The sequence below is a fragment of the Mirounga leonina genome, unplaced genomic scaffold (assembly GCF_011800145.1).
Source record: "Mirounga leonina isolate KUSES-001 unplaced genomic scaffold, KU_Mleo_1.0 Mir_126, whole genome shotgun sequence".
Lineage (NCBI taxonomy): Eukaryota > Metazoa > Chordata > Mammalia > Carnivora > Phocidae > Mirounga > Mirounga leonina.
This window is the reverse complement of record NW_023270314.1, coordinates 23711424-23733791: the sequence shown is the minus strand read 5'-3', so window position 1 is coordinate 23733791 and position 22368 is coordinate 23711424. Positions and strand designations below refer to the sequence as shown.

Sequence of the window (22368 nt, the reverse complement as noted above, 5' to 3'; positions counted from 1 at the left end):
CTCAGCAGGGGGTCTGCTTCTCCCTCTGCCCTCTTCCCTCTCATGCTGTCTCTCATTCTCTCTCTCTCAAATAAATAAATAAAATCTTTAAAAAAAAAAAAAAAAAGAATAGCCTGGGTGGTGGGGGAAAGAGGAGATGGACTTCAAGCACTCCCCCGCCCAAAATTCCCGTAAATTTGTGGCTATGCTGCCCTCTGGTGGCTGAATTCTGGTCTAGCATGACATGGCCATCTTTGCCTCCAACAATCCGTTAGAATTTCAGCACCCTCTCCTTCCTCTTGTGGCGCATTAGGACTGGCCTTGAAAAGACAGAGGACCCCGAGGGGCTCCCTCACTTCGATTTCTTTTCAAAGACCTAAACCCTAGGGGCATGTTGTTTAAGAATGAGGACTTTCACGGTCAGACAAGGCTGGATTCGACTCTGCTCCGGCACTCACTGGGTGACCTTGGGCAAGTTATATAACCTTTCTGGACCTCAATCTTCCCTTGTGTCAATGGGGTTAATTGTACCTACTTCACAGGATTATTGATAGAGAAATTAAATGATAACGTATGTGAACTATTTAACACCCTCTCTACCTACCAGTGTATAATGAGCAATAAAAACAAAACAAAAACCTAACTGGCTTTCTTCTGATTTCATTTTGTGGCTTTTTCTCTCAAGCCATTTCATTACTCTGATTTAGAGAAGGCCAAGGTGAGTCTTCTGGACCATCTTCCCCCACCTTCAACTTGGACCTCCTGCTTTTCATTCTTCCCTTAATGCTTAAACCCAAGGAGAAGGGATTCTTTTTCTTCTCTCTGGGAGGTGCTGGGAACCAGATCTGGTGGGGGGCTGGGTGATGGGAAGGAGTCAAGTCCTCCTTTCACCCCTTCCATCACCTCTTTCATCTAAAACCCAAAAAGTAGTTCCATAGTTCCTGGGGGTCATACTCTTGACTCCCAAGGAAAGAAGCTGTGAAAAACAGACATTTCCTATGCATCAAGCCATCTGGTTCCAGGATGGGTTTGGAAAGAGTAGGTTAGGACACAAATTCCAGCTCTGGTCAGTGGGGGCACCGGGCCGGGTTTATTGCACTTGCAACAGAGTTTAAATAAGTCCCGGATGTCCGGAGCTGAGGTGAGGGGAGGTTGGGCAGGAGAAAGGGGCAGCATCAGTGCAGCTAGTGGGCAGACCCAAATCCTGCAGGCCCAGGACAGTGGGCTCCCCTTTTTCTTGGGGACTGGGAGGGCCTGCTCCTGGCCAGGATGAGGTTCCAGATCTGTTACCATCATGGCCCCTTCAGGGTCCTGGGCAATTCCTGACTTCTCCCTAGTCAGAGGTGGACTGGGCCTCCAGGCCCAGGTCTGGAACAGGCTCAAATGTAGTCCGGGATCTGCCTGGTTAGGTTACCAACGTCTGAGTCTGGGTCCCAGATCAACCCCAGGCCCCAGGTTCGATCTGGCCCCATTGAAGTTCTGAATCCCCTTGGAGCTGGTTCTGAGCCAGCATGATCCTTGTTTGGGATCTGTCCTGAGCTGGGCCTGGGGCACCATCCACAGTTAGTGTTCCTTGTTGGCCCACCAGGGTGGGGGCTGTCCAGAGCTTCCAGGTCTCACTCCCCGGGTTCCAGGTTCTTACTGGGGGCTTCCTGTGGATCTCTGGCAAGACTGAGGATAGATCTTTGCAGGCTGGAGCTGGACAGGAAGTCCTGGTGGCACATCTGGCCCAGAGAACTGGGATCGGATTTCCCAGGGCTGGTTCCAAGTTGTTTTCAGGAAACTTTCTCCAAAATGCAAAGGCTACAGGGAGGCTGGGGCCTCTATCCCTGGATATGAGTTCCCCTATCCATGAGGAGGGCATGTGTAAACGAGGGTCCTTCACAGTGCATGGGGGGAGGGGATCCCCAGCTCCTCACCTCCCGGCTCTGGCCCTTCAAGTATGTCTCTAGGCTGGGGAGAGGAGCTTCTCCCTGGCCCTCAGCACCTTCAGGAAGTGCCCAGTCCCCTCCCTGTCAGTAGACTGAGGGTGGGGTTACTGGGCCTTGAGGATTGGGAGTCTGGAATCGGGAGGAGTCAGGCATCAGAGGTGGCTGGTGGCTTAAGTTGAGCTTTTTCCATGGCCGTGCCGTATGGGAGGGAGCGTTTGAAGAATCCGAGCTAATTGAGGGGGTAAGGAGGGAGAGTTTAGATATTCTGGCTTCCATTTCTCCCCATATCTTATCCCAAGAGGAAATGAAGAGGATTCTAGTGCTTCCAATCTTCCCATTTTGCAAAAGTGGCCTAAATCCTGGCTGTTAAGACTACCTCTCCAATAGGTCCAATGGGCCAGGAGGGCTAAAGCTGGGAGTGCTTTTGGTATAAGGGGTTCTTTCATCAGTGCTGTAAATTGCCCCCAGTTAGGCCAGGGATGGCAAACAGGTTTGAATTCAAGGTCTACGTCTGAATGCTTAGTAGTGGCTGCCTCTTGAGAAGGATTCTGAGGCCACTTCCAGGATACGGCCAATTAGTGATGGCTGCCATTAGTTTTGGGGGGAAGTGATAATGGCACAAATGCCACATATTTGCCACTTGTGAGTGTCACTGATTTTGCAAGTCTAGGCAAACTTCTCAGCTTGAGTCAAGAGACTCTTTCTAAGCTAGGGGCTGTGGAATGAAGGGAAGGATCCTACAGGCAGGGTCAGGATGGCATGCACGTGGCCAGGGCAGAGGAGGGGGCCTGAGGCTGGAGACCTGGTCTGGAGATAGATGCGTGGGACTATGTTGGGTTAAGGGCAGAACCTGATGAGGGAGTGGCCAAGTCACAGGTAGGATGTGGCTGACCTTGTAGAGGATATAGATGAGCAGCCCTAGGAGCAGGAGGCCAATGAGGATGGCTAGGATAATGATCCACAGTGGGACGCCGTGGCTGCCTTCTGCCTTGGTCCACTGCACAGCCGTGGCCACCTAGGGAGCAAGTCAGGAGAGGTCACTGAAAAGCCATTAGTACTCCCCACCCACCACTTGGCTCCCACTTGCTATCGGACCTAGACCACCTCTCACCTCCCACGTTGGGCTAACAGAATTCTGAACTTCAAAATTTAAATTCCCAAGATGTGCATTATTATCTTGTACTTTTGAGTCTTCACACCTGCTAATTTCCTCTCCCCAGAGAATATACCTTTCCTGACTGATTAGCCCCGTAGTTAGTTCCTATTTATTCTTCAGGTCTCAGCTGAAACATCACTTCTTCCAGGCAGCCTTTCCTGACACTGCAAGACTGAGTTTAAGTGTCCCTCTGATGTGTTCCCATAAATATCCTGGCACTTGTCACACTGTGTTCTCATTGCCCGCTAGCCTGTGAACTCCAAAAGTGAAGAGACTGTTCATCTTGCTTATTGTTATATCCCCAGGACCCAGCACAGGCCCTGGCACACAGGAATGCTCAATACATATTTTTTACAATAACAAGTCCAGCCCCCACCCGTGTCCCAGTCCTAGTGCCAGGCCCAGTACTCTGAGCCTTAGCTTCCTTGGCCCAGACCTCTGGCCCAGGTTCACCTGAAGTTCCTTTCGGGGAAGCTGCTGGGGCAGGATTCGGTAGGGCATCTTCAAGGCTTCATATACAGCGTCACACTGCAGGCTAAATGGCTGGTGTTCCCGCTGTGGGTGGGGAAGAGGTGCTCAGGGCAGCCCCTCTTGGGATCTAGAGGACAGAGGGCTTCCCGCGATCTGGCTCAGGTTGTGATCTTTCCCTATTCTGGACTCATTCTCTCCTGAATATATGTATTCCTTATATGAGATAACAAATGTGCAATTAAATACTTATAACTAAATAATGTATAACTAGATGGCTACAAGTTCAGTAAAAAAAATTTTTTGAGTCACTAATGTGGGTCAAGCACCCAGGACACTGCCTGGCCCACAGCGTTGGCTCAATAAATGACTGCTCTTTACTATTCCTACATCTGCTTGCCTCTCCACTATGGATTCATCTTCCATCTGTTTTTTTATCATTCTCTGCATGCTGGTCTCCCTCCAGTTCTCCCTCTTCTGCATGGGCCTGGAGAGGGAAGCTGTCACTCCCAGAGTGGCCACTAGGTGGCACAAAGGACACACAGCCTGGTCTAAACAAGGGTGAAGGAGGGGAGCTGGAGTGTCTGGGTCCCATTCACCAAAGAAGGTGGCTGGGGCAGTAGGGAAAGGGAGGGTATGATCAGGCCGGACTGAAAGTCAAGGGTCAGGGTGGAGGTAAGGCTCCCTCACTTGCAGGAAGGTCTTGGCCCAGACTCGGAAATGCAGTTGCAGACTTCGGCTTTCTTGCCGGTGCAGTGGCCCGAGCTCACAACGCAGCCTGAAACACTCCACCTCGGGGCATGTCTGGGAAGAAAGAAGAGGCTTGAACCCGGAGTTCTGCCCTTCTGGAGACTCTAACAACCCAAGTCCCAGTATGACTTACCAGGATCTGAGGTCCTGAGGAGGCCGGACTCCGGCCTGAAGCTTCCCGTCTTTGTAGCCGGTGATGCTGGGAACCCTCTGGATCCAACTGGAAGAAGGAAGAGACCATTAGCTGCCTCTCCCACCTCATCACAGCATCCAAGTCAGCCAGCAACTGGGTTCCAGAGCAGCTCCAACCTGTTCCCTCTCTCTTTTTCTTTTTTCTAAAGATTTTATTTATTTATTTGACAGAGGGAGAGAAAGCACAAGCAGGGGGAGCGGCACAGAGGGAGAGGGAGAAGCAGGGTCCCCGCTGAGCAGGGAGCCCGATGTGGGGCTCTGGGGCTAGATCCCAGGACCCGGGATCATGACCTAAACTGAAGGCAGACGCTTAACTGACTTGAGCTACCCAGGCGCCCCTCCTCTTTCAATTTTAATTGTCTATTATTCTCTACTAAAATGTAAGCTCCATGAGAGTGGGGACCTTGTTAGTTTGGTTCAGTGAGATATTTCCTGAGCCTATAACAGTGTTCAACGTAGGACACTCATTTGCTTAAATGTTGCCAGTGAGTAAACAAACTTTAAACCAGGCATTAGGGCCCAGAGAAACAGGTCTGAAGATGGCTTCCCAGAGAAGGTGGGACAGAGATGGGCCCTAGAAGTATGCCAGGGCAAGAAGTAAGGGAAGGATATTTCAGGCAGTGTATAAAAGAGTCTTTTTCCTTCCACGGCCTAGAGGTGTCTGTGGTTCTTCTGCCCCTCTTCCAGTCTTAGCTTCAGGCACATCCTTCGGGCTCTTCCAGGCCTCCAGTGACCTTCCCTAACCTCCCCAGCTGTGGGCCCTCCTCCCATATCAGTCTCCAGGCCTCTCACCTCCAGGTTCTGTGGGTTAGGGGGGTGACTGGTGGTGCAGTTGCCAAGTCCTGTCACCCTGGTCATGTAGAAAAGCTGCTGACCTTCCAGAGTCCGGGGACAGCTGAGCTCCAGCATGCCCTGGCTAATGGAGCTGGGGCCCTGGTTGATGAGCTGAGGAGAGGGGAACACAACCATCCTGAGAAGGAGGGAGGGCTTCTGCCCTCCTGAGACCATGGGTCACCATGGCCCAATATCCCCTGCTGCACGTCTCCTATCTCAGAGGCGAAGGAGGAAATCAATAGGCGGAGATGAAATCCTCTCTAGCCCCTCCACTCCCAGCAGCCTGCCCTGAACCTAGCCCGTCTACCATTCCTCACCTCATAGACATGGTGGACAGCAGGGCCCACGTCTCCCTCCTCCTGAGGTTGGTCTCGGGGATGCCAGTCGCTCACTGGGAATAGCACTGCCTCAGGTTTGGAGACACTAAGGAGGAAGGTGGTTTAGAGGACAGTGGAAGGGATCCTCTATGCATCCTTTCCTAGAAGTGTCTCCCCTCCCAGAAAGGCCCCAGTTTGCCTGGGCACTTACCCATTAAGGGAGACCTGGGCGTGAGCCTCCACTGAGAGCCGGAAGGAAACCACTTCGCTTTGTGAGTTGTTGAGATTCTTACTGAAGGATGGAGGAGAGACTGAGGCAGTGCTGGAGCCCAGGCAGGGAGAATGCCCCCCTGCACCAGGCTCCACCCCACCCAGCCTCCCCCCCGCCCCCAACTCCCTACCTGAGAATCTGGAAGTCAAACTGGATGGTTTTCTTTGTGTCCCGGAGGTGAGGGACTGTGAACCGAAGTCCACCCCAGATCTGTGGGGCAAGGAGGGAGGACAAAGGAGCCTCTTAGACTGGGCATTTGCCTTACCCCAATTCCAGCCCCCTTCCCTATTCCACAGCTGTGCTCTGGACAGGCTGGTCACTGCCCTCTCGGCTCCTCTCTCCTGTGCCAGACTTACACTCGCTCCTGCCTTCATGGGGTTGCCCAGGTCACACACCAGCAGGCGGCTCTGGTTCACAGCAGAGTAGTCACAACTCAGGCTGGAGAAGTTCTGGAGGTGGGGTGGGTATGGGTAAGGTTTTGGTGCCCCTCTGGCGGGTCCCCTCCCAAGCCAAGCCTGAGAGTCCCCTCTCACCCCTGGGTTTCTGACGAGTCCGGAGTACTCAGCCTCTGCAGGGGCTGTGACCCGAAGCTCGGCCTCATAGGCACCACCCTCACCCACATTCTGGGCATGGAAAGTTAGGTTCAGGGAGTTCTTGTCACCCAGGTACACGTGGTTCTGCTCCCTGGAGGGGAAACACAGGGTAAGGGACACTGGGAAATTAATCCCCAAACCAGGACAATGAGCCATAATAATAATACAATAATAATAGGTACCATTTACTGAGTTCCAACTCTATGGATAACTAGGCCAGATGATTTATTTTATTTTATTTTATTTTTTAAAGATTTCATTTATTTGACAGAGAGACAGCGAGAGAGGGAAGACAGCAGGGGGAGTAGGAGAGGGAGAAGCAGGCTTCCGGTGGAGCGTGGGAGCGGGGAGCCTGATGCGGGGCTCGATCCTCCAGGACTCTGGGATCATGATCTGAGCCAAAGGCAGACGCTTAATGGCTGAGCCACCCAGGTGCCCCGATTTATTTTTTTTAATATTTTATTTGTTTATTTGTCAGAGAGAGAGAGAGAGCACAACCAGGGGGAGTGGCAGGCAGAAGGAGAAGCAGACTCCCTGCTGAGGAAGGAGCCCGATGTGGGACTTGATTCTAGGACCCTGGGATCATGACCTGAGCCAAAGGCAGATGCTTAACCAACGGAGCCATCCAGGCGCCCCAAATTTTTATTTTATTTTTTATTTTTTTAAGATTTTAATTTATTTGTTAGAGAGAGAGAGAGAAAGAGCACCAGCAGAGGGTGCAGCAGGCAGAGGGAGAAACAGGCTCCCTGCTGAGCAAGGAGCCCAAGGTGGGACTTGATTCTAGGACCCTAGGATCATGAACTGAGCCGAAGGCAGATGCTTAACCGACTGAGCCACCCAGGCGCCCCCCTAGCCAGATGCTTTATGTAGATTATTTCACTTAGTCCTTCCAAAAAGGCTGAGAAATTGATGCTATCATTCCTACTCTACAGATGAAGATGAAGCTCAGAGAAGCTGAATAACTTCCTAAGGTCACACAGCTTGCTAGTATGTCCCTAGTCTATCTTTTCAGGTGCCAGGTGCTTCCAAACTCCACATGTCCTGCTGAGATCTTAGCATCTGGAATCCCCCAGCTTGACGTTGGCCTACACTTACCCAAACACTTCCAGCTGTAGATCCGGCACACAGATGTTGTCTTCTCCACAGTCCAGCAAGATCTGAGCCTGGGGAGCAAGATAGCTTTGAGAGGGGGAGTTTAGACCTCCTCCTGGGCTGAAGGGTCCCCCCTCCAGGGCCCTGCCCTGGGTGCCCAGGGTTCTCTTCTCCCGGGTCTCATCTCCCACCCCTCTCCTCACCTTGTCCTCTATGCGGCTCTTGCTCTGGTAATGTAAGACTGGCCGGAGGCCATGGCTGTCCACAGGGGATTGAGGGTCCAGGGAGAAGTTGAGGGCGATATGAATTGGGGAGAGCTTGTCTCGGAACTCTGACTCATTCTGGGGGGTGGGGGAGAGAGTTCTCTGTGTCAGGGGACACATCTCTCTTTGTCCACTCAGGGCCCTCAAGAATCCAGGTGCCCAAATTTGACCATTCTCTTTACTTCCGAGGCCCCAACAGCCTGGTTCCCAGTTCCTCAGACAGAAGGGCCCCTTTCCTCAGCCCACAAGGTCCCAAGCCTCTCTCTGGGATCTCCCAATCTCTTTTCTTTCAAGACGGGCCCCAGTTCTATGTGACACCCTCCCTAGGCCAGTCTGTTCTCCGCCCTTGGGGCCATACCCTGAGGTAGATCTTCATCTCTCTGCAGTCCTCCCGAGCCCCATTCTGGATGAGCAGGGTCTGGGTCAGGGTCGCCTGTCTGGAGGCCAGGAACAGCGCCCGCCGTACGCCCCCCTTCTGCTTCTGCCAGTCCAACTGGAGCTCCACTGTGAAGCCTGCAGCCAGGAACATATGTTCAGGAGAATCTGTCTCTCCCTCCTAACCTATTCAGAGAGAAGGGAGGTGCCAAAGTCCCCGGCCCCTCCATCCCCTATCCCAAGGCCTATGAGATTCAGGCAGTCTCCCTCACCAATGGAGTCAGGAACGTGTTTTCCAGAAGCATTGAGGCAGAAGCTAAGGTTGATGCTGGAGGAAGACCAAGAGGAAAGCTGGTGTATCCAATGAACAGGCATCCTATCCTCTACCTACCTCCCAGACAGACCCGGACTGGGACACCCGCATTTGTCCCCTACCACAGACCTGGTTTCTCTGCCCACTCCCAGGCACAGACTGAGGTATTTCAGACTCCTTCCCTGTCATCTCCTGGGCCCCAGCTCACCAAGCCACAGGGTTCCCCTCCAAGCTGCAGCTGCGCTCCTCTGGGTTGAACATGGCAGGGAAGATGGTGAGGGAGGCACTGGTAGAGACAATGGGGCGGCCCCTGCCAAGAGTGGATATGGGGTCAACAGAACTAAGACTTTGCTGGAATCCGGGCACAGGAAGCTGATGTGCAAGCCCCAGGAAGCCAGTGTCCTTTGCACACTTTCCCAGCCTCAGCCCTATTGAGAAATTCCCCAGTTCCTCCTTTTCTTTTCCCAGGCTGCCCCCCTCGAATTCATACCTGTACACCACAGCCTTGTCCACACCGAAGGACCCCACAATCAGATCTGCAAGAAGTCAAGAAACTACCCCTTACAGCAAGCCCCAAATCAAGATCATTCCTTCCTAAACCTCTTCTAGGTCATTGCGCAAAGGAGGCAAAAGTGAGGGAACAGCGCCATCTGGTGGCATTATTCTAGAACTGTACCCAGGAGCTCCGGAAAGTGCAGAGGAGGGGGGAGGGGTCTGTGACCTGGAGAATTCTAAGGTGAAAGGGGCCTCAGCCACTACTCACCAGGGTATCCGTTGCCATCCAGGTCTCGGCCTCCTCGAAGCGCAGAGCCAAAGAAGTCCGGCGTGTGGCCAGCTGCCCACAGGGGCAGCAGAACCTGGGACGGCTTAGAGCCCAGCCCCCCTGGACCTCCAGGGAATATAAACACTACTCCCTGCTGGGTCTCTCCACCAAAGGGAGCTCCAATGGCTACATCTGCAAGACACACAACCCACACCAGTCAGAGGGCCGGGAATGCAGGAGTCTGAATCTCTACCACCAGATCCCAGAACCCAGGATCCTCTCTTTCCCATCTGTCATTCCCAGTTTTCTAATCTCTTCAAGTCCCAAGACCTAAACATCAGGATTAAAGTTTACACAACCTCCTTGGGGAGTCACTGGGGGTCTGGGTATCTTCGCTGACAGCCACCGTCTCCCCAAATTCCTTCTGACTCAGCCCCAGAGTCCTCCTCAGCTCCTGGGGCCCATGGCACTTACCATTGTAGCCATCCTGGTCCAAGTCCCCCAGGGGGGTCAAGGAGCTGCCAAATCGGCCAAACTCATCCTGGCCGGTGAGGGTCAGGGCCGGTGTGGGCTCCATGCCAGTTGGGTGCTGCAGGTAGACATAGACCCTGCCCACCTCCTGAGGCCGCCCATCAGCGGTCCGCTCCATGAGCAGAGGTGCCCCCACCAGCAAGTCATCCAGCCTGAGGGGAGGGGGGAAAACCTAGGTGTCCTGATACCCTGCCTTGCCACCTCCCCTCCCCAGTCCCACTGCCAGGAAATCCCAGGCATCCTGGATCCCAGGCTCCCTCCCACCCAACCGAGAAGACTTGAGGTCTTTAGCTCTCAGCTCTCTCCTTGCTTCTGAGCAAGGGGAAGGCAGGCACTGGGGGAGAATCCAGAGAAAAAGCCTGGAGAAAAACCTTCCTTGTATTTATCGGTCCCACTCCCACTGTTCAGTCCTGTATCTGGGAAGGGCATCGCGTTGTGCCTCTTTCCCACTACTCACCCGTCCCCGTTGATGTCTGTGGCAGCCACTGCATAGCCGAAGTAGGAGGCCATCTGAGGTGGGGGGCGACAAAGTCAGCACTGGGTCAGAACTAGGGGGTCACTCAACGGGATCAACAGGGACTGTTGGGGGAGGTCAGAGACTCCAGGGAGCCTGAGAAGTTGGGCTGAGCTTACTGGGTTAGGGCTGGGACTTGGTTGGCAGAGGGCCAAGCTGGGTCGTGTGTGGGGGGTGTCCTCACCTGTTCCCCTGAGAAGTTGTAGAGGGATCGGATGTCTGAGCCATTAAGGATGGTGACCTGGGGATGACGAGGTAACACCCATTGGTCGTGGACTCCCAGACCATCCCATGGGTGGAGGACAAATGGGTATGGGATTCCCCGGGGGGAAGCATTTGTTAGAGACAGACCACTTGTCTCCTGATTCCCTCCAGACTTTGCTTTCGTGTTCCCATCTCTATGCCAGGTGGCTCCACTACATGGCAACGTCACTGGTTTTCTCCGTATCACTGATCAACTACTGACGGATTTTATATTTATCTGTCCATTGTTCATCTCTACCCACTAGAATGTAAGATCAGTGCGGGCAGGAGTTTGGGTTTTCTTTGCTCTTGCCCCAGAGCCTGAAGCAGAGCATTAGTTGAATGATGAATGCACGCTGAGACCTCAGTCATTCCTCATCCCCCAGCCCTCCCAAACCAACACTCCTGGCTCCCCCCTGTCCGCCCTTAGCCACTGGCCCTTGACTCCTTGCCCTCTTCCTCACTCTCGCTATTACTCTGGTGTGAGTCCTCTCCCAGGACTGCGGGAGGGACCCCTGGCTGCCCTCCCGCCCCCGCCGCCTCTCGGCACCCTGCCTCTACTGCAGCAGATGGACTGATGATCCCAGAGCGGATCCAGGAGGGACACTTCTGGCTTGGAAATCCACAGGGATTCCCTGGAGCCATTGCCCAAATTCTCAACTTCCTGGCCTCTTCTGAGGCCCTGGAGAATCTGGCCCCAACCTGTTTTTCTTCAACCTTTCCTTATTCTCCTCATCCTCAATCAGCCCACAAGTCTGCTACAATGGCCTGACTTTCCTCTTCTTCCATGATTTTCATGCTCCTGTCCCAGATGCCCTCTTGCCTCGTCTCCAAGGATCCTTCATAGAACCTTCTCTGATCCGTTCGTTCCTCCACTAATCTGCTATATCCTTTTTTTTTTTTTTTTTTTAGGAATTTATTTATTTATTTGAGAGAGAGAGAGCACAAGCTGGGGGAGCAGCAGAGGGAGAGGGAGAAGCAGGCTCCCCGCCAAGCAGGGAACCCGATGCGGGGCTCGATCCCAAGACCGTGGGATCATGAATGGGCAGAGCCTACTGCACCGAGGGGTACAGGAAGTTGCCGCACCTGAGATTATAACTGTACCTGTGTCTTATCTTACATCTTCGATTAGAAGCACCTTATGAGATGGGGTACAGTGTCTTATTCATCTTCTCATCTCTTACCTTGCCTTAATAAACGCTGTCAGTTGAATGAACTCTTGTGGCATTCTTATCTATGTCCTTTTTAAAGCACTTGTCAGGGTCTAATAATAATAGCTACCAGTTGTACACTGCCTAAGAGTTCACTAAGTAGGGCGCCTGGGTGGCTCAGTTGGTTAAGCGACTGCCTTCGGCTCAGGTCATGATCCTGGAGTCCCGGGATTGAGTCCCGCATCGGGCTCCCTGCTCGGCAGGGAGTCTGCTTCTCCCTCTGACCCTCCTCCCTCTCATGCTCTCTGTCTCTCATTCTCTCTGTCTCAAATAAATAAATAAAATCTTTAAAAAAAAAAAAAGAGTTCACTAAGTACTTTCACCGGCATTATTTCATTTCATCCTTACAAGAGCCTTGTGAGGTCAGAACTATTATTATCCCATTATACAGAGAAGAATGAGGCTCAGAGAGGCTAAGTAGGTTTAAGGATTTTATGGAATGAAGTGGGGTATGAATAAATAACAGAATGATTCATCCAGAGTAAGCGCCAGTACTTGAACCCAGGTCTGCCTCCCAAGCCTGTGTTCTGATCCACTTTTTGAACCCTCACAAACTGCTGTGCATGGTTCTTTGTGATTAGCCAGGGGAAGAGAAGGGAAGGGAGGGATGGAGGGTCAAGCTTCGTCTTACATAACCATAGGTGAGGTTCCCTTTGGGCACGCCAGCAATAAAGTCTGCAAAGAGAAGAGAAAGTTGTGGGTTAAGCATGGGGAAAGGGGCATCAGACCAGAATGGGGTCTCGGTTCCTGTGGCCCCAGGTCCTGGGTCTCCTCCATCCATCCCTCTCCCTTGGCCCCAGCCTGGGGGACACACTCACCTTCTGTGTCGTCACCACTGAATTCACCCACAGCCACAGAGTATCCTGGGGACAGGGTGAGTGGATATTAGTATTCCTGTGGGGACCCCTCTGCTGTGGCCCATCCTCCAGTTTCTTCCCCACCCCTACTGGGCCTTCATATGCAGCCTGCACACAAGTATGGCAGAGGGACTGGGGATGCCTGAGTGGGAGAAGAGAAGTGGGGGGAGTTGGGGCAAGAGTACCTGAGGTTCTCTCCCTGTAGACCCCTCCCCATCGCTCACTCACCCAGGTAGCTGTCATCGTAAATGGAACTGGCCTGGCGGGTCTGCAGCTGCCCCTGCACCAGGTTGATCAGGTACTCAGGGTAATAGGATTCTGCAATCTGTTCCTGGGTGGCAGACAGGATCTGGCCTGGGGAAGGGGACGAGGAGTTGGATGGATGGAGGAGGAGGTGGCAGGGAGGGGGGCACTGGGAGCCGACGGGGTGGCATTGCAGAAGTCTGGTTCAGGGAAGAGAAGCTTGTGGAGGGTGGAGGAAAAGGATATATACATCTAAGGAAGGGAGCGGAGAATCGGGATGGGGGCAGAAGAGGGAAGGTGATCTCAGGCGGGAAGAGGGATGAGGGGCTGTGTGCCAGGGGACAAAGACAGCAGAGGAAGGACTTACCTTGCCAGAAATAGCTCCCTGGTCCACCCAGGACCACACGCCCAGTCTATAGGGGGAAGGAGAGGAGTCCACATCTGGTCCCGACTCCCGTGTGACGCCACCCACAGCCACTTCCCTCCCAGACCACCCTCTCACCTTGGTGAACTCAGCACTGAAGCCCCCTTGGCAGTAACCCTGTCCTGCTGCCCAGCTGAAATCTGTGAGGGGGAGAAGGTGGTGGGAAGGAGCCCAGCACAGATGGGTCTCGCAGGAAAGGAGAGCGAGCTTGGGGAGGGAGGAGGGAGGGGGCATCAGAGAAAGGACCACCCTGGACCTGACAGTGATCAGAAAGGCTAACTGGGGTGGGGTGGGGACTCACAGAGCGAAGGCAGACATGGGGCGCATGCCCCCTCTTGCCCTACCTGAGCGGCAAGGTGCATACTCCAGAATTCGGGTGAAATTGCCTGTGGAGAGGTAGCAGGTGCCCACGGGGTCACTCAGCGGCTCCTTCTCTGTGCGCCAGCTGTATAGAGGAGCACAGGCCTGGCAGGGCCCGGGAGGAGGGGGCTTCAGGTCAGTCCAACGGGGCCTCTCCTCTCTCCCTCTGTGGGAGAGGGCCTGTGCTGCACTGTATTCAACCACTGCCCATCCCCTAGTCGCCACACCACTGAGCCTGCCAGGCCCTCACCAAGATGGAGGAGCCGTGGGCTCGAACTGTTGCTCCGAACCATTGCAAGGACTTGTACTCCACAGGCTCCTGTCCCTCTGGGCTGGACGCTAAGGACTCCAGGATCCGAGAGCCTTGGAGAAGTGAGAGAGGCAGTCATGCTGGGCTGTGGATGGCTGAGCCCTCGAGCGGCCCTCGCCCTCGGCCTGGGAGCTCCCAGGCGCTTGCAAAGCTCGAGCCCCATGACTCACTGGGAGGAGTGGGGAAGGGTCTTTAGAGTCTCCTTTGTGCAGCCTGACTCACCCCTTCCCCAGACACAGGTATGCGCGCGCGCACGCGCACACACACGCACAGAACCTAGGCTTTCTAGAGCTGCCTTCCCCTCATCCCCGTGCCTCCTCACCCAGCTGGGACAGGGATGCCTGCGGTAAGGGGGAGGCAGGAGGGTGGTGGGGAAGAAAGGCTATTTCCCTCGAGGGTAGTCCTCTGGCTCCACTTCTCTGTACCTGGGTCTGTGTCTTTAACAGCAAGCACCTTGTTCCATCCCCTTTCTTATCTGGGTTTCTGTCCCCTTATGTCTCTCTCTCTCTCTCTCTCTCCCTTCATTTGTCTGTCTCCCCAAGTCTTATCTCTGCCCTCTATGGGACGGTTTTTTTCTTTCCTTTGATTCTCATCTTTCAGGTTAAAAAAAAAAAAAAAAGGCAGTCTGTTTCATGATCTTCTCCCTGCCCCTGCCATTGTCTCCATCTTTTTATCTCTCCTCTTTTTGTCTCCTCACCCCAGTCTTTATCTCTGGAGCCAGACTGTTCAAGTTCATGTCCCTTATCCACCATATACTACTAGCTGCATGACCTCGGACAAGTTACTTGACCTCCGTTTCCTCATCTATGAAATGGGGATAATACCTCACCCTGGGGTTGAAAAGATTAAGCAAGTTAAAGTACGCAAAGTGCTCACAACAGTGAGCAAGTGCTCTGAATGTGTCAGCCGTTACTTCTGTCTATCTGTCCGTCCGGCTCCCTGTGCCTCGCTGCCATCCACCTCTGCATCTACTCCAGACCTGGAGCTCCTTGCGGGCAGTAGTTTCATCGCGCCGCAGTCCCCGCAGCACCAGCACAGTGCGTGCCGTGCACTGTCTGTCACCTAGTCAGTGCTTAGCTGGACGCACTGAAAAGTCTGTGTGACTCTCGCGGTCTTTGTCTGCGTTACTGCCCCGGCCTCCCAGAGTCGTGGGTGATTCAGGGGAAATGAGAGCCACATGTTTCTGAATCACGCCCGCCCTCCTTGGGCTGGGCTGCACTGGGAACGCGGTGTGAGTGCCACGGGGAGCCGCTGCGCCGCTACCGCGCGGCGCTGGAGCCCAGAGCGCCGGAGCCCGGAGCGCCGGGACGGCACGTGGCCACGGAACCCGGGCCGGCTCCACCCCTCGCTCCGGGCGCCGCTCGGCCCGCCCCCACGCCGCCGCACCACCCCCGGGCCCTCTCTGAGCTGCCCCGCCCACCCGAGGGGGTTACCTTTACTGTCAAATTCAATGGGTGTGCAGCGTACCGGGCTGGCGCCCCAGGGACAGAGGTAGACAGCACCACCCTGCAGCACTCCCGGCTGGCTCGTGTTAGCCTTGGGCGCTCCCACCAGCACGCTGACCCTGTGGAGGGGAAAGGAGAGGTGGTTCGGAAGGACTGCTGGCTCTCCTCCAGTCTCCCCCGGGCTTCTGGGCCAGGGGCTGGCGGGGGGTGGGGTAGATGCCCCCTGGGCTGTATTTAGATCCCAGAAGATGCCACAGATGCCAGAGGCACAGGCTGGAGTCAGGTGGTCCCCATGTGCCGCTGTCACTAACACAACCACCCCCCTCCACCACCTTCCCCTGTTTCTAGAGAGGCGGAACCAGGGTCCGTTCTGGGAAGGGAACAGGAGCCAGAGGGCCTGGACCCCAGCTTCTCCGTCTCCCCTGTGGATTGCCGGGATTGGACACACAGCCCCTGGAGCTCCAGGGTCCTCTCACCTAGCCTCTACCCTCTTGTCCCAAGCCAAAGCCCTTCTCTGGGCCAAGACCCAGGCACCCGGCCGCCCAGCCTTGGGGCGTGTAGGAGGAAAATGTGAGTCTTGGAAATCAGTCAGTAGAAGTGGAGAGAGGAGCTTGGAGGATGGTGAAGACAGATTCCCCTGGGCCTGCCCGCCCCTGGGCTCTGGGGTAGACCTCCCCGTCTTGGCTAGGTTTCTGCTCAGCCCCCAACCCCTTCCCCACACACCATTCCTAGGAGTCTGAATTCAGATCTTGCTCTACTGGGTCTTGATTCCGAACATGTTGCTTTGAGACAATGAGGAGAAAGTTGCCTTTGCTGGGGGTCCTATGTAACGGGGTGGTCATGATGAAGGTCCCGGGCAATCTTTCCTGCCTTTGGCTCTGCCTCTACCACAGTCTTTGAGGTCCCTTGGCTCCAAGGCCTCTGTGTAGCCATCAGCCCTGTTGGTTTTCTCCTCCAGGGTCTCCCACAAGGACTGCATCTGGCAGCCTGGGGCAACTGGACCCAGCCCCTGGGCCAGTGTCCCTGCCAGCCTGGCCTCTATTCTCCTCCCATATCTGCTCTGGCACTGCTTCTCAATCTCTCTGTCTCTTTGCCCCTGTGACTACTCGCCTTCTTCGTTTCGGTTTTTTGAGTCCTCTGTCTCTCTCTCCATCTCAGATCTTGGGCTCTTCCATCTCTACTGGTTTCTGGCCTCTTTTAGCTTTCAACATTCCCTGTACCATCTCTTCCCTGATATTTGGGTATGTTCCCTAGCCTTCCTTACCAGGAAAGAGCCCAAGTGGGTAAGTATGGTAGAGGTCCCAAAAGCTAGGGATGTCTTCCAAGAGGACCAGGTGGGGCAGGGGTGAGAGGGGTGGGGTTCAAGAGGAACAGGAGATGGGGAGAATAAGGTGGCAGGGTCACGGGACTGAAGTGGGGAGTGTGGAGTGGGCAGGGAGGGCCGGAGGATGAGAACAGAGGAGGGAGAAGGCAGGGTCCAGAGGAATAGGAGGGGGCCAGGGAGGGAGAGTTCCTGGAGTGAAGGGGGGTGGGGTGTGAGCCCTGGTTACCCTGGGGACAGGAAATGTTTACTGCCTGTGGCTTCCTGTCTGTTTCCAACCTCTCACTTCTCCGTTTGTCTCCCACCCGCTGGCCGGGCCCCACCCCTCTCACTCAGGCATTACATCCAGTTGGGGGGTGGGAGCTGGCTACTTGGAAGGCACAGTGACAGTCAGTTGCCAGGCCCAGTAGGTGAGGCTGGTGGGGGGGCAGAGGTTGCACTGTCCCAGGACTGGGTGAGGAGAGCGGGGTGCAAGCATCCCTTAGCAGGCGCAGCTCCAGACAATAGCTGTGGAACAGGAGGCAGTGAAAAGAGCACTGGACTAGGAGTCAGGAGCTCCGGGTCAGGCTCTAGCTCAGTGTGGACTTGGGCGATATACCCTTTCCCTCTCTCTCTAGGTGAAGAGGTTGAACAGTTTACCTGAAAGTCTCCTGGAGCTCTGATATTCCATTTCCAGGAGAGCACAAGGCGGCAGCCAAGAGACCCTGCTCCCACTCCCAGTTTTCCAACACCCCCTGCTCTGGATGACGAACTGAGCCCGAGGGCTCTTAGGATGGCTTGGAGAAGAAGCTTGGAGTTTGGCAGGGTTGGAAGGTGAGTGAGGCCTTACAAAGCCTGTGAAGCCCACAGACTCATGGGCTGGGGGGCAAATACGTTGTGGCTGTGCGAGAGATCAGGAGATCTGGCAAGCAGGCAAGGGACCCAGACCCAGACCCCCACCCCGTGACTGATACCTGCGGTTGCAGTGGCCCTTGCATCCCAATAAATAGCACCCTCCCCCATGTGCCAAGCAAAGTGCCTGGTGTCAGGGTAGCCCCATCACATAGTTTATCCTTGTTCCCCCACTCCTAGTTCTTGCTTCCTAAATCCTGCAGCAGTTGGGCCCTCTTAGGGGTCCACGAAGGTAACAATGGAGGGACCTTGGGCTATTTTCAGTATTTCAGAAAGCCTAATGGAAATCATGCATTCACCTGATAAGGTGGCTGGGCTAATTAAAACCTCAAGTGTATTTGCTTTTGGCTAAAATGATATCAACATTTGGGGAAGCTGGTTATCACGTATTGGTCAGAAGCTCTGATTGGCAGCTATAGCTGTCTTCTTGTTCTAACTTCTAGTTGATAAAAAACAGGGAAAAGGAATTAATTATGCCTTACTAAATGCAGTTTGGCAGATAAACTCTTCTAAAATGTGGAGTTCACGGGAAGAAATAATTGCCATAATTACTTTTGAAGCCTCAGCTCCCCGAAATTCTAGAGTTGGCTCGTGGAGACACAGGCTACCCCAGCTTCGAGGCGCCACTAGTTTGACGACTGTCCCGTAGATGCCTCAGGCCAGCCACATGGACGTTTGGGGAGGCCCATTTGGTCCTGACAGTCCTCCCCATCTTCTTTTAGAGCAACTTCTTTTCCCGGTTTTATATAGAATGCCCTGGTAAGCCATCCTTTGAATTTAAACCAAAATAAAGGAAATAAAGAAAAAGCTTTACTTAAAAAATTGCTGACCTAGTCCCATGTTCTCATTTTACAGATGGGAAAACTAAGTCCCAGAGAGGTTAAGTAACATGTCCAAGGTCACTCAGAATCCTTCCCAACATGAGGACCAGAAGCTAAGAACCCTCTTTCCTAGGCCAGTGTTCTGGTCTACCCTGCTGCCAACATATCCCCTTCTCTCCCCTCTACTATCTCCCCAGCCAGGCTTCTGATTAACCAAATTCCTGTTCAATACATGGTTACTGTTTGACTCTGTTGGCCTGGCAAGGTCGGGGGTGGGGAGTAGCAAGTGGACCAGGGCCCAGCTCCTGCAGATCCTACAGCTGCCCTGGCCAGGTCAGAAGAGGACATTCTAGATCCCCCAGTGTATTCCCAAGAGAAATGCCCGGCTGGCTGGTGGGGAAGAGTCGGCTCCACTTGGGGCAGCGCCGGTACCAGAAGGGAAGGAGGAGCCGGGCTAAGAAGTCTGGATGCCTTTCCAGCTTGTGACCTGGGCCAAGTCACTTCTCTCCAAGCTCTGGATTCTCTCCCCATAAAATGACGGGTTGCCCTTGAATGGTCCCTAAGCCAATTTCTATGATTCCTGAAGTTTCCGTTTATATGTATATATAAAACGACACGATAGTGTTTCCTATATACCCAACGCAAGGGTTTTTGTTAACAATCCAATGGAAAAATTGATAGGACAGCGCTAAGGAATGTGAAGGACCATTATCACTACTCTAAACAAATACTAAAAGCAAGTAAGAAATGGGGAATAAGGTAGACAAAGAACCAGGTGATATCCAGGGAGGAGAAAACCAGAAATAGAAAACAGCTACCCTGGAAAAATCATGCCTCCCATGTACTGATCACCCTCTATGGACCAGGTGCTTTTTGTATCTATTGTCTCACTCAGTCCTCAGAACAGTCTCATCCATTAGGTGTCTGATTTTCATGAAACACCGTGAAACACGGAGCAAAAGTAACTCGCCCCAGGTCACACAAAGAACAAAATGGTGGGGCCAGGATGCACCCCCAGCGCTGTCTGACTCAAAGCGTGGCCCTGTCTTACCATGTAACCCCTCTCGGCCTCACCCTGCCCTTTGATGCTGTCTCAGTGCCCCTGTGAGAGATGTTTCAGGGACAACAAGAACACTGAGGCCTGCCCTCTCCACAGATGGCCCCAGGTTGGGAGCTACTTTTGTCCCCTGTGGGCAGGAGGGGGTTGAAGGCCCAGCTGTGGTGGGAGGGAGGTCACTCGCGAGGCGGATTGTTCAGAGTCCTACTCTAAGGGTGTATTGTAAGAGAAGATGAGAGGGGAGGAGTGCAAGCTGGACACCTGGGTTCTCTTGGGAGGAGAGATGAGCAGAGGGGGAGGAGGAGGGATGAGAAGGCTGGGTCCTGGTTGAGAAGACTGCTTTAGGGACTATAGGATCAGCCCAGGGGCCAGACACCTAGGGAATGGGAGTGTGTGAAAATCCAGATGTTTTAAAGGAGTCTTTTAAAAGGGAGATGACACTTTGGCTAGGTGGGGGTGGGGGTGGGCTGTGAGGAAGGTTAAGAGCCAGACCACTGGATTTACCCTGATATGGGGCAAGATCCCATCCCCTCCCTGCCTCCCTCTTCTCTACTCCATTAGGGTTGTGGTAAGCAGTTTGAGGGGGCCTGGGGGAGGCCAGGCCTGGCAGAGGCTCCAGGCCAGGGTGATGCAATGGGGTTTGGGCAGGAGGCCAGGGGGGTGGGGTGGGGGTTGGGTGGGGACCTTGAATAGCGCAGAACCAACAGCTGGGGCCTAACCATCTTTCTTTCTTCCCATTTCAGACAAAGGAGAAATTTGCTGCCCCCCCCCCCATTGAATTAGCTAGATTAACCCCTTTTCTCCAAAAACTAAAGAAAATGAGTAGAGCTAAGTTAACTGTATCATGTATAAAAACAGCTCACCTCTGACAGAGGTCCTATCAAACCCCGAGACACTAGGGGTTGGGGTGGTGGTGGTCGGCACCAGTGGGAAGCTCAGAGCCCAGAGACAAGGAGAAGGAGGATTTCCCAGTTATTGTGGAGGATCAGGAATCTGGCAGCTGGGAGTCCCTGGCTTGGCCCAGGAGCAGCTACCTTCTTCTCTTGCTTCCCAACCCCCCACATTTAAACAAATACCCTTGTTCCAATGTTGCCTCAGCTCTAACTCCGGTTTCCCCAAGTCTGTGGGCTCCCCCCCTATCCAGGCACTCAGGGTCGGGTCTGCTTGTCACCCTGCTGAGCTGGGAATAAGGACCCTCCTTTGAGACTTCCCCAGTCCTTGATGTCCTATGTTATGACGCTCTTGGGCCCAGCGAGCCCGCGTCTCCCCAGCTTCCGACCCCAGCCCTGGAGTCCGGTCTCAGTTCAGCTCCAGCCTACAAGCTACAGGAAATCGGCATTTCTCTTCCTCCCAAGAGCTAGAGGAAGAGGGAAACCGCCCACCCCCCTTCACGCGCGCACACACACACCCCTCCCGACACATCCGAGCACCCGCCCTTGGCCAAGCCCGCCCCAGCGCCGGCGCCCCCAGGGCCCGTGTCCCGGGACTCTCCCCAACTTCTCGGGTCCCCTCGTCCGAACGGAGACTGGGGGTGGAGGGCGGAGTAGGAGCCCGAGGAGAAAGGGGAGGGAGCCGCCATCCCCCTCCCGGGTCTTTCCCAGTCTGAGCGGAGGCGGGGGAGGGGAGGATGAAGCTGGTCCCCCTTTAACCTCCGGACCCCCTCAGAGTCCGACTTCCCTCTTGCTACACACAGCTCATTCTGCTTCGACCCGTCTTCCCTCCGCACAATGGCCCTCAGGGGTCCCGAGGTCCCCCGGGGCTCCAAAAAGCCCTTCCCGGCCTCCGCGCCCCCTCTCGCCAGCATCCGCCTCGGGTCCCCGCAGCTCACAGATCTCAGCCAGAGACCCGCTGCTCTCGGTTCGCGCGTCCTCCTTTCCCTTGGCCCCGAGACCCTTGCCCAGACCTCTCCAGCTTCCAGCTTCGTGTCCGCTCCCCACCCCACACATGTCTCCCCACTGATCTCAAACTCCAGGCGCCCACTCCGCGCCGGCCACTGTCCCCTCCCTACTCCCGCGCGGGCCCCCAACTCTAGCGTGGGCCCCCAACTCCAGCCCTAGTCCTTCCAAACTCCGCCTCCCAAACTCAAGCCTTGGTCCCCTCCATACTCCAGCCGCGCCCCCCGTCTCAGCCCCCACCCCCCATCCCACCGCCAGCTCTCCTCGCTCACCCGTCTGATCCCGGCCGGTAAAACTCCACCGAGAAGCCGAAGAAGGAGCCCGGGGGCCCAGAGAGCACAGCTGGGGCCTCGGCGTCTAAGTTGAAGCCCCCGACCCTGGGTGGCGGCGGCAGCAGCAGCAGCGGCGGCAGCAGCAGCAGCAGCAGCGGGGGTCGGCGCCGGGGGCCCCAGCGCAGCTGCACGGCGTGGAGAGGGAACGCTGGTGCCCGGCTCCCCATAGCGCCCGCTCTTCCCTGTCCTGGGGCCACCGACCCGGAGCCGCTTCCTAAACCTCCCAGAGGCGAATGACTCAACGCGGGGAGGAGTTTGCCAAACTCCCGGCTGAGCCCTCGCCCCGCCTGCCGGGGGGGCGGGCGGGGGGGCATTCCTGGGTCCTTGGAACGCTGAGCCCGCGCCCCCCACCCCGAAGGGGCGTGGGGGGGCCCCCGCACCTCTCCACTCCCCTCTCCCTAGCCCCAGCTGGAGGCCGGTTGTCTGGACTGGGTCAGACGGAGCGGGTTTGGGCTCTTCCCCCTCCTCTCTGCTTTCCCCTCCTTCCTCCCCCTCCTTTCCAGATGTACAACGTAAACGCTCGGAAAAGGAGTCGGAAAAAGGGAGCGGAGAATTTCCTAATGAGGAAAGGAATCACCTCTGGAGGGAGAAGGGAGCCTGTATATGTGTGTGGGGG

The 22368-nt window shown here is 54.9% G+C and overlaps 1 protein-coding gene across 2 annotated transcripts; it reads right to left on the bottom strand.

The window, feature by feature from the left end:
* Positions 1–1041: 1041 nt before the first annotated feature.
* Positions 1042–21979, bottom strand: ITGA5 (integrin subunit alpha 5). 2 transcript variants are annotated; one of them, XM_035002471.1, is made up of 30 exons: positions 21693–21979; positions 15424–15554; positions 13931–14043; positions 13665–13785; positions 13399–13460; positions 13264–13309; positions 12882–13007; positions 12615–12659; positions 12428–12471; positions 10527–10583; positions 10286–10338; positions 9772–9980; positions 9298–9489; positions 9025–9070; positions 8743–8844; positions 8494–8549; positions 8205–8359; positions 7787–7924; positions 7587–7654; positions 6432–6582; positions 6255–6347; positions 6029–6108; positions 5839–5919; positions 5628–5733; positions 5269–5421; positions 4418–4504; positions 4225–4338; positions 3520–3621; positions 2803–2925; positions 1042–2139 (listed from the first exon to the last, which is right to left on the bottom strand). In XM_035002471.1, exons 1-30 carry the CDS (start codon positions 21917–21919, stop codon positions 2056–2058), a joined length of 3165 nt encoding a protein of 1054 aa, XP_034858362.1. In that variant the 5' UTR covers positions 21920–21979; the 3' UTR covers positions 1042–2055. The 2 variants fall into 2 exon arrangements, with proteins under 2 accessions (XP_034858362.1, XP_034858363.1); XM_035002472.1 differs by lacking the exon at positions 10527–10583.
* Positions 21980–22368: the final 389 nt, after the last annotated feature.

Coding starts and splice junctions, on each gene's coding strand:
- ITGA5 (XM_035002471.1), bottom strand. CDS start 21,919: ATGGGGAGCCGGGCACCAGCGTTCCCTCTCCACGCCGTGCAGCTGCGC. Junction 2,926..3,519: donor TTCCCCGAAAGGAACTTCAG/GTGAACCTGGGC, acceptor CTTGCTCCCTAG/GTGGCCACGGCTGTGCAGTG. Junction 2,140..2,802: donor TCATCTATATCCTCTACAAG/GTCAGCCACATC, acceptor CCCCTCAATTAG/CTCGGATTCTTCAAACGCTC.